We start from the raw sequence: 13,304 nt of genomic DNA, 5'->3' as shown, positions 1-13,304 counted from the left end.
AGTCTGCAATCAACTTAGCTAACAACCCTGTACTTCACGACAGAACAAAGCATGTTGAGATTGATCGTCACTTCATTTGTGAGAGGATTGATGCTAAAGAGTTAATCTTACCATACATGAAGTCTGAAGACCAAACCGCTGATGTTCTGACGAAATGTATCCAAGTTGGGCATGTCGTTCGAGAGAAATGTATCCAAGTTGGGCATGTTTGATATGTATGCCCAACTTGAGGGGGAGTGTTGAAGCATGTTAGATGGGTCTCGGGACCAGGTCTGGGTCCATACCCGATCCATTGTATAGCCTTGTTGGGCCTTACTTAAAGATTGTAACCCTAATTTTAAGTGTGTTAATGAAATCTTAAGAGAGAGAGAGTCTGGTTGCTAGTGGGCACCAGTTCCTCCTCATCCGTGGTTTTTTCCCTCTTGTTGAGGGTTTTTCCACATTACATTGTGTTTCTACAGAAATCACAAGTTTGTATGAGAATGAATAAGATTCAAGTCATTAATTTGCTCCCCTATATTTAATCTAATGTGTTTCACTTGTTATTACATGTGTAATGAACGACCACTGGATGACAATTCGAAGATCCTAATGTTGCAAAACCTAAAATTTGAGTAACTAGCAGAGATGATGAAAATAAAATTACAAAAAGAAACAAAACATCCATAATTCATTGGATTACTTCATGAAAGTTGAAATTGACTTGAACGCAGTCCTAGGAGTAAACTGTACCTAGTTTAGAACTTTAGATGGCTTTGAAAGTAATAGTCTTGAATGAGCCAATATAGGTAACTAAAAGTACTTTAATAAAGATGATACTCGTAACTACTTGAGCAGAACACGGCACCTCAACAAGCATAAGCACAAAGACACAAGGAACAGAAGCTCAAGATGGAGTCAATTTGTGTTCTTAAGGAGCCAATCATAAGCTTACTAGCTAATCAATTACATTCACTATCAAATTCCAATCGTCATGGGAATGCTAAATTTCTTATGCCCAGACACTGGGTTGAGGCTGGATTTATCAGTGATCCTTGAAATAATTGACATCCCAGTTAGGAGAAGATCTCAGATTATGAGATCAAGAATACAAGATGTCTAAAAAAACATGTGATGGACACGGTTCTCAGATCCTGTCCTTAAAGGTATGTTCAGTCTTGAGGGCAGAGTACTCAAATTTCCCTGAGGATGCTCCAAGAACGGTGAAGAAATAGTGAGTCCAGAAATAATTGCCAACATAACTAAATATTGAAATCCACACACTGGCCTGCCACAGAGTTATAGTACAAAAATTAGGTGGTTAAGACAGAGTGACAATTACAAAAATCTGGGTGCTCAAATTGTGGTGGACCAAATCAATATGTTGGCTTCAGCAGCATTCTGCTTACCAAAAGAACAAGGAGCATCAAACTTGCAATGAGCATCATAAAGGAGATCAACTGATTGGCCACTCTAAATGACATATCAGGAATTCATCATAGTTCACATTGCCTTCAATTTTAAAAAGTTAATTATAGCTGAATTGGACTTAGAACAAATATATAGACATATGATTAGCAGCATTCACATATGCATGATATTATTTAGTCAGTATCCATCACCCAGAACAAGGACAACTTTTGGAATAATATTTTCAAGAAACTAAGTATTCATGTTAGAAATAAGCCAAAATCATACATTGTAAATAATGAAGAATTTGTTTCAACTTTCAATAGCCTTAGGTTTTCTGTCTCATTCATTTAATCAAGAAAAGAACCTTCACAAAATGGACAGAGCAACTGAGAAAGGTCTTTTCTTAATATCATTACCTACGACAATCCTATATGCAAAACAGATCATGCTGTGGCTATCTTCATTGTCTCTTGTGTTTTCATGTTATGTCAAGCATAGAGGCATTGCCAAAAAGTGAATCTTCATCACTCGTTAAATGTTTGAAGTGTCAATTTGTCCAAGAATTTCTGTCAATCTCATAAACTAAATGACTATCATTGATAGGATAAAAACAGTTTCAAATTCCTACAAGGCATCATCTACGTACAGATTGTTACATCATCAGGTTCTAAGAGTTTAGCAGGACAAGACACTGACCTTTACCCAGTAACGGTCTTTCCAATGTTTGCCACCATCTTCCTGAAAGAAGCATCCTGAAGTCAATTTTTTGGAGCCACGAATAACTACTTAAAAAGCTCAAGCTCAAAGTGCAGAACTTCAAGAAGTACTTGAATCTAATAACTAATATTTTTTGCTGAAAGGTGTAGATACTACTTTTGGTTGTTCCCACTAGGAAGCAATCATGTAGTCAACAATGGCCCACACCTCTCATTTTGTGAAGAGTCAGTACCCACCTAGAACTTCTTTTGGTGAATATGCATGTTCTCAATTGCTCTGAATACTACATTTTCAAAGAAAGTCGGGTGATTTCCCAAATGAGTCTAAGATATTCTTCAAGACACCAAAGATTTAGAACAGAAAAAAGGTTAGATTTGACTATATCTGCTTGATTGCATCGTTAATTAGCAACTACAGTTATCAATCCCTGAGGAAACACATTCAAAGCCTGAAATTCTAAAGCTTCCTTTAGCCTTGACTTCTATTTCAGATATATACCCTGACAGGTAGAAGTTCTTACAATTAAGTGTCAATTATTTCACAATTTAATCATTTGTTTCTTTTCACTTTTCCACTATTTATCCCAAAAGGAAGCTTACATGGAATCAGATGGATGGAGTTTCAGGCAAACAGCTACACAAAATTTTGTAGCAAAGTAATCAGACAGCGAACAATACAAACAGGAAAAATGTCCGTCAGCAATTGAATACAGAACCAAACATAAAAACATTACGTACAGAATTTTTCAACTGCACACCCACACCAAAGCTCAGACTCCCAGGTGAAATTGGAAGAACCTTGAAACCAATAATTGGATCAGAGATAGGATCAGTTGGAATGCCATCAGTTCACGCAGAATGGTATTGAACATAGCTATATCCAGCCAAACCACACATTGTTCCATGACCTGACAATATAAGTTCAAGGAAAAGATCAACAAACAATTGAATAAGTTCTTTTGATTTGGAGATGTCAATTTATCCTGTCAAGTAACAATTCTTATGCCAAATTAATGGCAAATAAACTTTGAATATTTTAATTAAAATTCACCCCTAAACTCCTTCGTACTTGCATCACACAAAAAATAAAAAGGACAACATACACATTTTGATCAAAACCAGCTATTAGAATGGTCAACCTGAAGAATGCACCCTTTAATCTTTCTGGAGAACGTGCTTCTTCAGAAGCCAGTGATAACAGGATTATCACCTGTAAAGGAAATCAATCTTATACACATGTTGAAAATGACAAGCTCACCAATTTTGCCAGAAGTGGCAAGCACCCACATTCATGGCCTGCTGCTCTAACAGGACAAAGCCTTTCAAAGGCATCTTGGAATGCCTTCTTCCACAGGCTAATTGAGAAGCTTCCTCCCAGATCAGCTGCTGAATTTGACATCTTTCCAACAAATTTTCTCAGTTGAACATTTTCTCATCAACAGGATATTGCATATATAATGTCAAGGTCTGTGAAGGGCCAAAAGGAAATTTCTTTGCACATTAGAATCACAGAAACTTTGCATTTACGGTCTGTCTAGACTCTAACGGAAAGCATCATAATCTTAATTGTCCTCCACTGACAAGTATCATTGAAGGAATGATTATGAGAAAAATACAAAATAAATCCAGGTCAGCTTTTGAAAAGATATCAAGGTTCCCTTCATCTCAGCTCGCTCAAAGATGAATAAGGATATTTTCATCCATCACAACAAAACCAGTAAAAAGGTCTAAAAGTAGACATAGAAAAGTTTCTGATTCTCAGATACAAGTACTCCTAGAAGTCTAACCTACGGGCAGGACATTCTTGTTAATTTATATGGATGTCTCAAATAGAAGACCTGATGAAGATAAAGGAAGGTCATCGTGGCATGGTAATTAAAGCTAGAGGTTACAATCATTGTGGCATGGTAATTAAAGCTGGAGGTTACAACAAATAAAATTTTAACTTACAAAGGGTAAAGTTGAACAGGCTTTTCTTACCTTGCAACATCATTTCCACATGCTTTGGCAACCAATACTAGTCCTGAAACCATACTTCTTGCAGCACTGGCCCTCTTTTCTTTAGACCAGTTCCTGTAAGCATGAATATACATCCTTGAAAGACGGCGAGCTGGAGTGTGAACCTTGTGTATTGAACTTCCATGTTCTGCAACTATTGAATAAAGTGCAACCTCAAGCTCAGCTGCTTCTCTCAACTCCGATTCAAGTTCTTCAATTCTGTGCGCCAATCCTTCGAGTTTGCTGCTACAAACAGCTTCACAAGCCTCTCTTGAACCATCCACTTCAGCTGCACCTGATCTGCTATGCATTTTCTCAGAACTTCTGGTTCTGTTGGAGTTCCTTTTACTACTACGTCCTGCCCTTTTCTGCACAAATAGGTCAGTATTTCCCAATGTCATGCTTGTTGAATTGTCATGGACTGTTCGGACAGACTTATTCCCATGCTTTATCCCACTATCAAAGGAATTGTGGACCTTTGACCCTAAAACACCACCATCAGGAACCTCCTTCGCACAAGAACTCACTTGATTTCTATGAGTGCCTTCTGAAACTTTAAACAGCTGATCATCATATGTCTCCCCCTCCATAGACTTTACAGAAGAATTTGAATATGTTCCATCACGCAGTTCTCCATTCAGTTCAAGCCCTTTCAAAGTCTCTGAAGAATGATGTATTGCTTTTTCATCATCACTAGTCTCATCTGCATGGACAGTATCTCCATCCTCTGCTGCACTTTTGTTGCGTTCATCAGCATTTTCTCCATCTCCATTACTAAAACTAATGATTTCTGCAAGCACCAGGCTATCCGTCTGCACTCCTTTGTTATTTTCATCTCCTTCTACAGTGTTTCTTTCTTCTATTTCTTCAGCATCTTCTTCAACTTTTAAATCACCTATATCTATTATAACACCATTGCTGACTGTGTCTGAACCAGCCAGAATTCTTCCACCTTCTTTGCAGTCATAAGTTTTTTGTCCTACTGAGTTGCCTGATGCAATGTCACTGTTATCCCCTGGAGCTTCCAGCACCAACATTTTTGTGGCAGGATTGTTTGCAGTTATTTGATTGTCTGACATCTCTGAAGTGAAACCATACTCGGACATTCTCCACCCTCTTTGTAATCATAACATTTAGGTCTTGGTGAGTTCCCAGACATGATCTTGCTATTATCCCCTGGTGCATTCTGCATCATCCCCTTTGAAATGAGACTGTCTGCATTTATGTGGTTATGTGCATTATCCAAACCAGTGTCTGCAGGTCCTTTTCCATGTTCTTTGTAATCATGAACTTCTTGTACCACTTCAGTGTGCATTACAGTCTTATCATTGTCACCTGGAGCCTTCAGCACTACTACTTTTGTGTTGTCACCATTTCCAATAGTCCTGTTGTCTCCCATCTCCAAACCTGTGCTACAAGGCTCTTCTCCGCAATTTTTGTGTTCATGATCTATTCTGCTGTCACTCTTTGCAGTCATTTGGTTTTCTGCCATCTTGGAGGCAGCATTTCCTTTTTCAACGTCTTTATCAAAATCTTTTGGTACTACTGGTGTGCCTGAGGCAACCTCATTACTTTGCCCTGGAGTCCCTTCACTCAGCACCCTTGCATTGACAACATTCGCACTATTAGCTAGTCTAGCTTCAGCATCTACATTATCAGTATCTGATAATAAAGAGCCTGTGCGTATAGCTAATGATATGTCTGAAATTGTGTTCTGTTACAAATGTGCAGATTCAGACTGTCCATTAATTTCTAGGCAGTCACTACCTAATGATACTTCTTCCAATGTCATTTTAGATGATTTGCTATGATCTGGAGTAAAAGCTTCATTTGAATTACTTGTTCCATTTACCTTCATAGACAGATTCAGGTCAGGCTCTGCCTGAACTTCTTTTACAAGAAAGTCATTTTTCCTATCAGCCTTTGCTGAGTCAGAAGATTTTTCAGCATTCTGTTTTTGCATAAAATTCCAAAATCAGATCGCAGAAGAACTGGTTCTTTTTGGAACCCACATTAGTCACGTAACAAGAAAAGACATATATACAATCATCTGAAGTCCAACAAGCCTACTTTAGGTGCATTTTAATTCAATTAATTCTTAATACTGCCAAGATCATAATGAAAAAATATCAACAAACACAGTTGATAGAGTGTATGCAAATGCAACTTTCTGATGGATAGAAGGAAAAAAAGAAGAACATGTAAGCAACTATACTGTCAGCAGTTGATACTGCATGCTTACAACCTTAGTGACGCATCTTCTACACACTAAATAGTAAATAAGCTTCCAAGGATTAGGTTTTATAGAATACTACCAGAAGAAATAACTAAATGAAGCAGAACAATGGCATATAAGTACTAGCTTTCCCTTTTGATAGGTGATTGTAAGCCTTTCCTACCACTTACAAACATGCATCTACAAGGCAGGTTTCACTTGCATTCAGTGAAAGTTCTTTGCACAAATAGTTATTCCACAGGAAGGGAGACTTAACATTCCCACCACCCTCATAGTATATGAAGGAAAGCATGCGGTTCCTACCAGTGCTAGAGGATCTTTCAACACAGAAAGCACTCCAACTCCTGCAGACTGCATGGTCCCATTGAGAAGTCATATCTGGCCTTGAACTCCGAATACTAGTTGTTTTCTTCTTCAAAAACTCTTGAAAATATTAGAAAACCCTGAGCTTAATCAAATAACTCCCTTAATTTTCAACATTTTCTTATCAAGATAATCTATAACCACCTATTCAACGTTTCCATTTAAGCCAAATTCTTGTTTCAGAATATCCATACTATGTTGGCCCACTAGAGCTTTACAAATTTACTTTGGAAAATTTTCCATTACATTGATTGATTATTTTTTGAATAATAAAAAAGTACAGAAACTAATTTTCTGTTTCTAGGTAAAGCAGTGGATTAAGAGTAAACATGCGTCATCAGCAGGCCACCAGCACTGTTTGTGCGTTATATTGTACCTTTCAGGTTTAACTGGAGATGGACATGAAGCAATATGTGTCAAAGTGGTGGGGAAAAAGTAGCAGAGGCAAGGAAAAAATAACATTAACATCTGCCACAGTTAAGTTAACGTAGGATAAGCCTGGCCATGAAAATCTCCACAAACAAAGTATGTGCTTCTGGTAACAAGGATGGCCTGTAGCAGTAGGTTGGTGCCTCCACTTATGAAGAATGTAAATGGTGGCATTTCACTGCCTGATATTTGTAAATTTTCAACGTACACCAAATTTTTTAGGAAAAACTTTACTAAACCGTACTTATTACAGTGAGGCGGGCAGCTGGCACAGGTGACCAATGAGTCTAACATTGCTCCACTTACCTCATCAAGTAGGAATTAGGTAGAAAAGTATCAAAATCTTATTCTGATCTATGTTTCAAAATTCAAAGTGACCAATGTACATTGAAGATCTCTCAAGGTTTTTTTCTTGTTTTTCTGCGGCTGCTGCTAGTGCTTTTGCAAGCATTACTATATATGACTCGTTGACTATTACTACTACTAGTACTATTTTGCCGCTGCTGCTGTTAATTTTTCAGTTTGTGACTGGTTGCTTTCTTATTGTACATCCATCTAATCAAAGTTAAATGATAGCAACCTAACTCCAAGGTTATGCTTAACACATGTTCCTATGTCATTTTTGGTTCCTTATTTGTGTCTGTTTAGTCACTAGTATAACACATGTTTTATACTTGGAAGTTCAGAAACATCTTGATAAATCACGGGTACCCAATGTAAAAGTGGATTCTGCACTAAAATTTTTCTCTTCTGCCTGTTTTTGATCTGAAATTAGGTTGAGGCAATGAACTTGCTTACTGTGTTTTATCCTCAATCCTTTTCCAGAGAAAGTTTTATGTGCCATTCTCACATTTACGTTGAATGATCTGCAGTTCCCGTACCATGAGTTTGTAGATCGCTCAGCAATGTACAGAGTGGGATCATTGTTCTATGCAATTTACTTTATAGTTAGCTTCCCCATGTTCATAAGGTAAGATACTGACAGAAAAAATATTGTGAAGCTTTGAGATTCTACATCATTTATAATTTCTTTTACAAATAGAGTTTTGTTCTTTTCTTTTGCAAGACAACATATGCTTCTAAATTTCAGTTTAAAATGCATATCTTACAAAATAGCACATATGCAACAGATGCACACACACATTTATCACGTCATTTGGGATTTGCTGCATCTTTAGAATGAAGAATACATAAAAAGTATGAAAAGCTGTTTAGGAAGCAAACCCTGCTCACCATTATTTTGCAATTACCCTATCTTGGACTACTTTTTGGTCTTCAAAGTTATTTTCTTGCTCCTGAATTTGATTAATAACATGTAGATGGTCTTGCATGTAGTTTAATGGTTATTGAACTATCCCAATGGATAATGATGCCTAATTGCCAGCAAATTCTAGCTAAAGCTATTTATGAAAAAGGAAAATGTTGCAATCAAATGGGCTAATGAACTTATTTATGAGCAAAATGTTCTTGCTTCTGTGTATATGCATTGTGTATTTTTTAACTGCTTTTGCTCGTACTGTTGTAAAACTGATTGTGTTTGTAAATGGAAAGTAGAACTGACACGTGAGAATATCTTTTATAAAATAGTGTACCAACAAGTTTCATGATATTGAGAGACTTCATGTGAAAATGAGGAGGATATGATAAGAATTCATTTTGGTGAGGATGTTGCCAAAGCTTCATGAAGTTGAGCATGATGGCATTTTGACCATATTGATTGTTTGTGGAAATTTCTTGAACATGAGATGTTGCAAATTGCAATACAGCTAGAAAACATGTGGATATCACTTTGCTGGTTTCATGAAGATGAGAGCAATATGGTTGTGATGCGTATGTACTTCATGAGATGTATTTTTGCTTCGTGCTTCTTATTAGTGATTTGCTTCTGCCCTGAGATTCACTTTACATGCTATTTATAAAATTCCTCCTTTGGAAGGTGATGTTAAAAGCAGGAAAATATGAGCTTGTTCACAAGTTTTTTGGAAAAATGAGAAAAAGAGGACTTGCTCCAAATTCTCACACATATAAAGGTGACGTCATCTTTACTTTTTGGAAATGCATTTCATAGATATTACTTAAGGCTAAAGTATGTGTTCTTCCTTTAACTTCTCAGTTCTTGTGACTGCCTGTTGGAGAGAAGGTAAGATAGACGATGCTGTTGAAGCAGTTTTGGATATGGAACAGAGGGGAGTAGTTGGGTCGGCTAGTGTGGGAAACCTCAGATGATGATTTCAAGGAACAAAGTAATGCAATGTAAGCATCTCAAAAATCATGTTATTGTCATTGTCTCAATCATATCTTTAGAACTACTATGCAATTTTGGAAATCTATTGTTAAAGAATGTGTTCTTTGATATGTATTAAATGGAAACCAGTTTTCAGTTGAGCCACTTAGGTTGGAATTGCCACATTATTTAGCATTCATAAACTTTTTTTGGATTTTTGAATCTTTCTCATTAACCTCACACGGCACTGGCGTAAAGGTTTGTAATTTTGCTTGCTCAATTGTTTTGATTTTTTTTTAGGTGTGATTTTATGTCTTGAAGTTAGTAAAAAATAGGATTCAACTCAGTAATTAAAGCTTCACTCCATTTTATGGGTGTGTTTCTATTCTCCTTGTATTAAATGGCCATTTTTTTGCTATTATTGAATTATTGAGCTTAAAATGCAAGGAAGGATCAATTAGATAGGTGGGGATAGAGTAGATAGATTGTTTGCATTTGACTTTTAAATTTAATTGTGTAATTGATTGTTAATTTCTTTTTTTTTTTGTCATCCAATAATTTTCAGATTAAATGAGTTTACTAATCTATATCGACAACCAACCTTTTGTATAGAAGTCCCTAGGAGAGTTGGTGAAGTTCAATTTTCTACGGAACCAACCTATGTTGTTTTGCATTCACCCTCTTCTTTAGAGTAGAATTCCTTCCTTTTGATGATATATTATTTGATGTCAAGATTTTTTGTGTGAAGGTGATAATTTTTAGTTTTTCTTGAAAACATTTTAAAAGTATCTTCTCACACCATGATGTGGCTTTGTTTTATTCTTAGTACCTCCTTGAGTAGAAGAATAGAATTTCAAGTTTTTGTCGCCAAACAATGGAAGAGGAAAATTGAAAAGATCCTGGATATGAGCAGTAAGGAAACGTCCTATGAAGTTGAGAATGTCAAGACTAGGAAATGCTATTGACTCTGGTAATCAAGCATTTACAAGGATTTAGGAGGAAAATATCCTGAGAGAGAAGCCAAAATGCTTTGTAAGATCTTGAAAGATAGCAAAATGAGAGTTGAGAGATGGGCTCGGGGCTTGTGTAGTCGTTCCTCTGGGTCAGTAATCAAGAGTACCGGGTAGACATATAGGTGATTTATGTCTATACCGCGAAGATAATGACTTATGAACCTTTGGCTCGTTGAAAACCCGCAAGGTGAAGCGGGCTGGATACGCGACAAAGCTACACACAACCACCAAAGGGGTGGAGCTTCGTAGTAGCCTTTGGGGTGGTGAGGTATTCCCTCAAAGGTGAAGGTCGGCCTAAAAAAAAAAAATCAAAGAAAAATAAGATTGAAAGACAAAAGCTGAATGCAAGAGAAAGAAAGAAGAAAATAAGAGGAAAAAAAAGCAAAAGGTGTCTGGCAAGAGATTAAAGGCATGAAGGCTGAACTTGCAGGAATTGAATGTGACAATCTTTGGTAGATGTGCGATTCTAGGGTCAATATCTTCTTCTATTTTTGATTACCTAACATGCTAAGGATGATTCCTTTATGTTCATATTTTGGAAATTGGAAGGCATCCCTTCTTGAGATTTGACGGCATTGACGCGAAATGAATCCTAATGCTTGTACGGTACTATGTGTAAATGAAGGCCATATTATTTGCACAACACGAGCACTCATGCTTATTAGTTAAATTGATCGTTTTTGAATTATTTCAAAGTAAAAACTTGACATCTCTAGTCATTGGAGGAACTAACCAATCTCCTTTGGTCTTGAAAGTCATTTCATTGCCTATCTCCTTTGGCTTTGAAAGATGTTGGCCATTCCATTACCAAACCATTAGTCCATTTATGGGATAGATGAAACTCCTCAAACCTAGTCAACTCCTGTTGAGTGTGACGAATTTCATTTTCTTTGTCTCAAATATCATTTGGGATAAATTATTAAGGTTGGCGCATTATTCCATCTTAACCGAGTGTCTTCAACATAACCCAGTCTTAGGATTGAGCCTGTCAAAGAAAACCTCTTATCTCTTTTCAAAAGGACCAGTCAATTTTGTACTCGATTTTGAACTGTGACATTTTTGAAAGGTTCTATTCGTTGAAGTTGCATGAGTTTTGGGTTTTATGTCCTCGGGTCCTTCATGGTTTTAAACCCAGGTTAGTAGTCAGATTCTTTCTTCTTGTGTCACGTTAGTGTCAGGTTAGTTGAATAGATCCTTTAGTTAGCTATTGCACATGTCCAGGATAGGTTAAGGTCATTGCCTTGATTTGTTTTCAGGAGGATCTTATTTTGATTTAGTTTGATTCTTTAGTTTGTTGAATTGGGCAATTGCTGGTTGATTTTATAGTAGTTCAATCTTGCTTATTTTCTGCTTTAATGGTTTCCAGCTGGGTTGTTTAGGTGTTTTGTTGTCTTAGTTGCTTGGTTTTCATTTTTCAATGCATTCACTTGTGTCGCAGACCGACTATCCCTCGGCGTCATGCGGGCGAAATAGGCCTGAAAATGTCAGCCCGAGAGAACTTGATTCTTTTGGTAAATATAATCTCATCAAGTTCATGGGTTCGTGTGTCACATTCTGATAGAGTCTTTGAATTGCATATCGTACATTGCTTAAGTTTGTAGGTTGGTTGACTGAATATCTTTGACAAGAACTTCGCATCTCACATCTAACTTGGTTATGATTCAATCATGTGTTTGCTGACATGGAAGCCTACATCTAAAAATGTGCGAAGCTATTTTGTTCATTATCCAACTCGGTTAGTGTTTGGTAACATGGAAGCCTACATTTTAAAAATATGCCACGGTTTGTCTCTGGAGTGCTAGAAAAGTTTTGTTCTTGTGAGTGTAAGGACTGTCCTTTTTATGACCAGAGAACTGTGGTACATGCTATTTAGTTACTTGGAATTGTAAGAATCGTGCCTTTTAAAAATGTCATGCTTCTTCTCTTCTTCGCACAAATCTTTTCTTATTCTTGGTTAATAGCATTTTGTTCTGTTAATTCTCTTTCGTTAGATTTTTCATTTTGTCCCATTGTTGAATGAGGAAAGCAGAAATCCTCGTTTTGGCCTCTTTCTTATTTGTGGTGTTCGCTGTTTCTCACCTTACCTATTTATTTATTTATTATCTTATTTCTTTTCCAACTGGCTTGTCTGCGGAGGATCTACATGTTCTTGACCTGACACAGCAAAGACCTAGATGGCACAGGTGATCGTTGAATTTTAGTAATTCCTTATTTTCTGCGTATATTCTCATTGATCCCAATTTGGTATGATTTAATAAAATCATTAAATAAGTTTCCTAAATGCCAAACTCTCAATCTTCAAGAAAGAATAAAGTTAGTAGAAAATAATATGAATCACAAGTTTAGTGAAATAAACATTAAACTTGAAAAAATTAAAAACATGATAACCAACCTAGAAAAACTCGTCCTAAGTTAATGGAAGGCGAAGCAATAATTAAACCTATTGCTATTAAAATTAAAACTAATGGTTTTAACGTTGCAAAAGGGTTTTCTGCCTATTCTGGTCCAGGTGCATCCAACAAGGAATACCCCAAACTTTTTAACTTGGTAATTTGGTTATTGTGTTATGTCCTTAAAAGACAAGAAGATCTTGAGATAAAATATAATAGGATTCTAGAAGAACTAAAAAAGCCTAAATCTAGTCCGGAACTTGAAAATCTTATCAAAAAATTTGATAAAATTAAGTTAAATTCTGGCCCATCTAGAAAAATCACACTAAGTGATAAATACTTAGTAATGAAAAGGAGAACTACAGAAGTAAAATGTGTAGAAACTAAATTAACTCCTAACAAAGGAAAAACTAAAATAAATGCAGATTTGTCAACAAGCAAATCTGGATAAAATTCTCTATCCTAAAGAATTAGGAGTAGAACATAAAAGTCTGCATAAAAGTCTGCCACAGAGAGATCTCATTGTCGTAGAGCATAGACATC

At 36.4% G+C, this 13,304-nt stretch overlaps 1 protein-coding gene and 1 long non-coding RNA gene across 3 annotated transcripts; one reads left to right on the top strand and one right to left on the bottom strand.

Annotated features, from left to right (window-relative positions):
• Positions 1 to 4,084: 4,084 nt before the first annotated feature.
• LOC116265267 (uncharacterized) lies at positions 4,085 to 5,143 on the bottom strand. The gene has a single exon (XM_031645821.1). The coding sequence runs from the start codon at positions 5,141 to 5,143 to the stop codon at positions 4,085 to 4,087; it is 1,059 nt and encodes a 352-aa protein (XP_031501681.1).
• A 2,674-nt stretch (positions 5,144 to 7,817) lies between these two features.
• LOC116266140 (uncharacterized) lies at positions 7,818 to 12,562 on the top strand. 2 transcript variants are annotated; one of them, XR_004175271.2, is made up of 5 exons: positions 7,818 to 8,104; positions 9,071 to 9,164; positions 9,248 to 9,387; positions 11,810 to 11,882; positions 12,508 to 12,562. It is a non-coding gene; the product is annotated as an uncharacterized LOC116266140 (long non-coding RNA). The 2 variants fall into 2 exon arrangements; XR_004175270.2 differs by lacking the exon at positions 12,508 to 12,562 and having other exon boundaries at positions 7,821 to 8,104; positions 11,810 to 12,061.
• The last annotated feature ends 742 nt before the right edge of the window (positions 12,563 to 13,304 follow it).

The sequence above is a fragment of the Nymphaea colorata genome, chromosome 12 (assembly GCF_008831285.2).
Source record: "Nymphaea colorata isolate Beijing-Zhang1983 chromosome 12, ASM883128v2, whole genome shotgun sequence".
NCBI classification, from domain to species: Eukaryota; Viridiplantae; Streptophyta; class Magnoliopsida; order Nymphaeales; family Nymphaeaceae; genus Nymphaea; species Nymphaea colorata.
The sequence above is the reverse complement of the archived record's forward strand: the minus strand, read 5'-3'. Positions and strand labels throughout refer to the sequence as shown.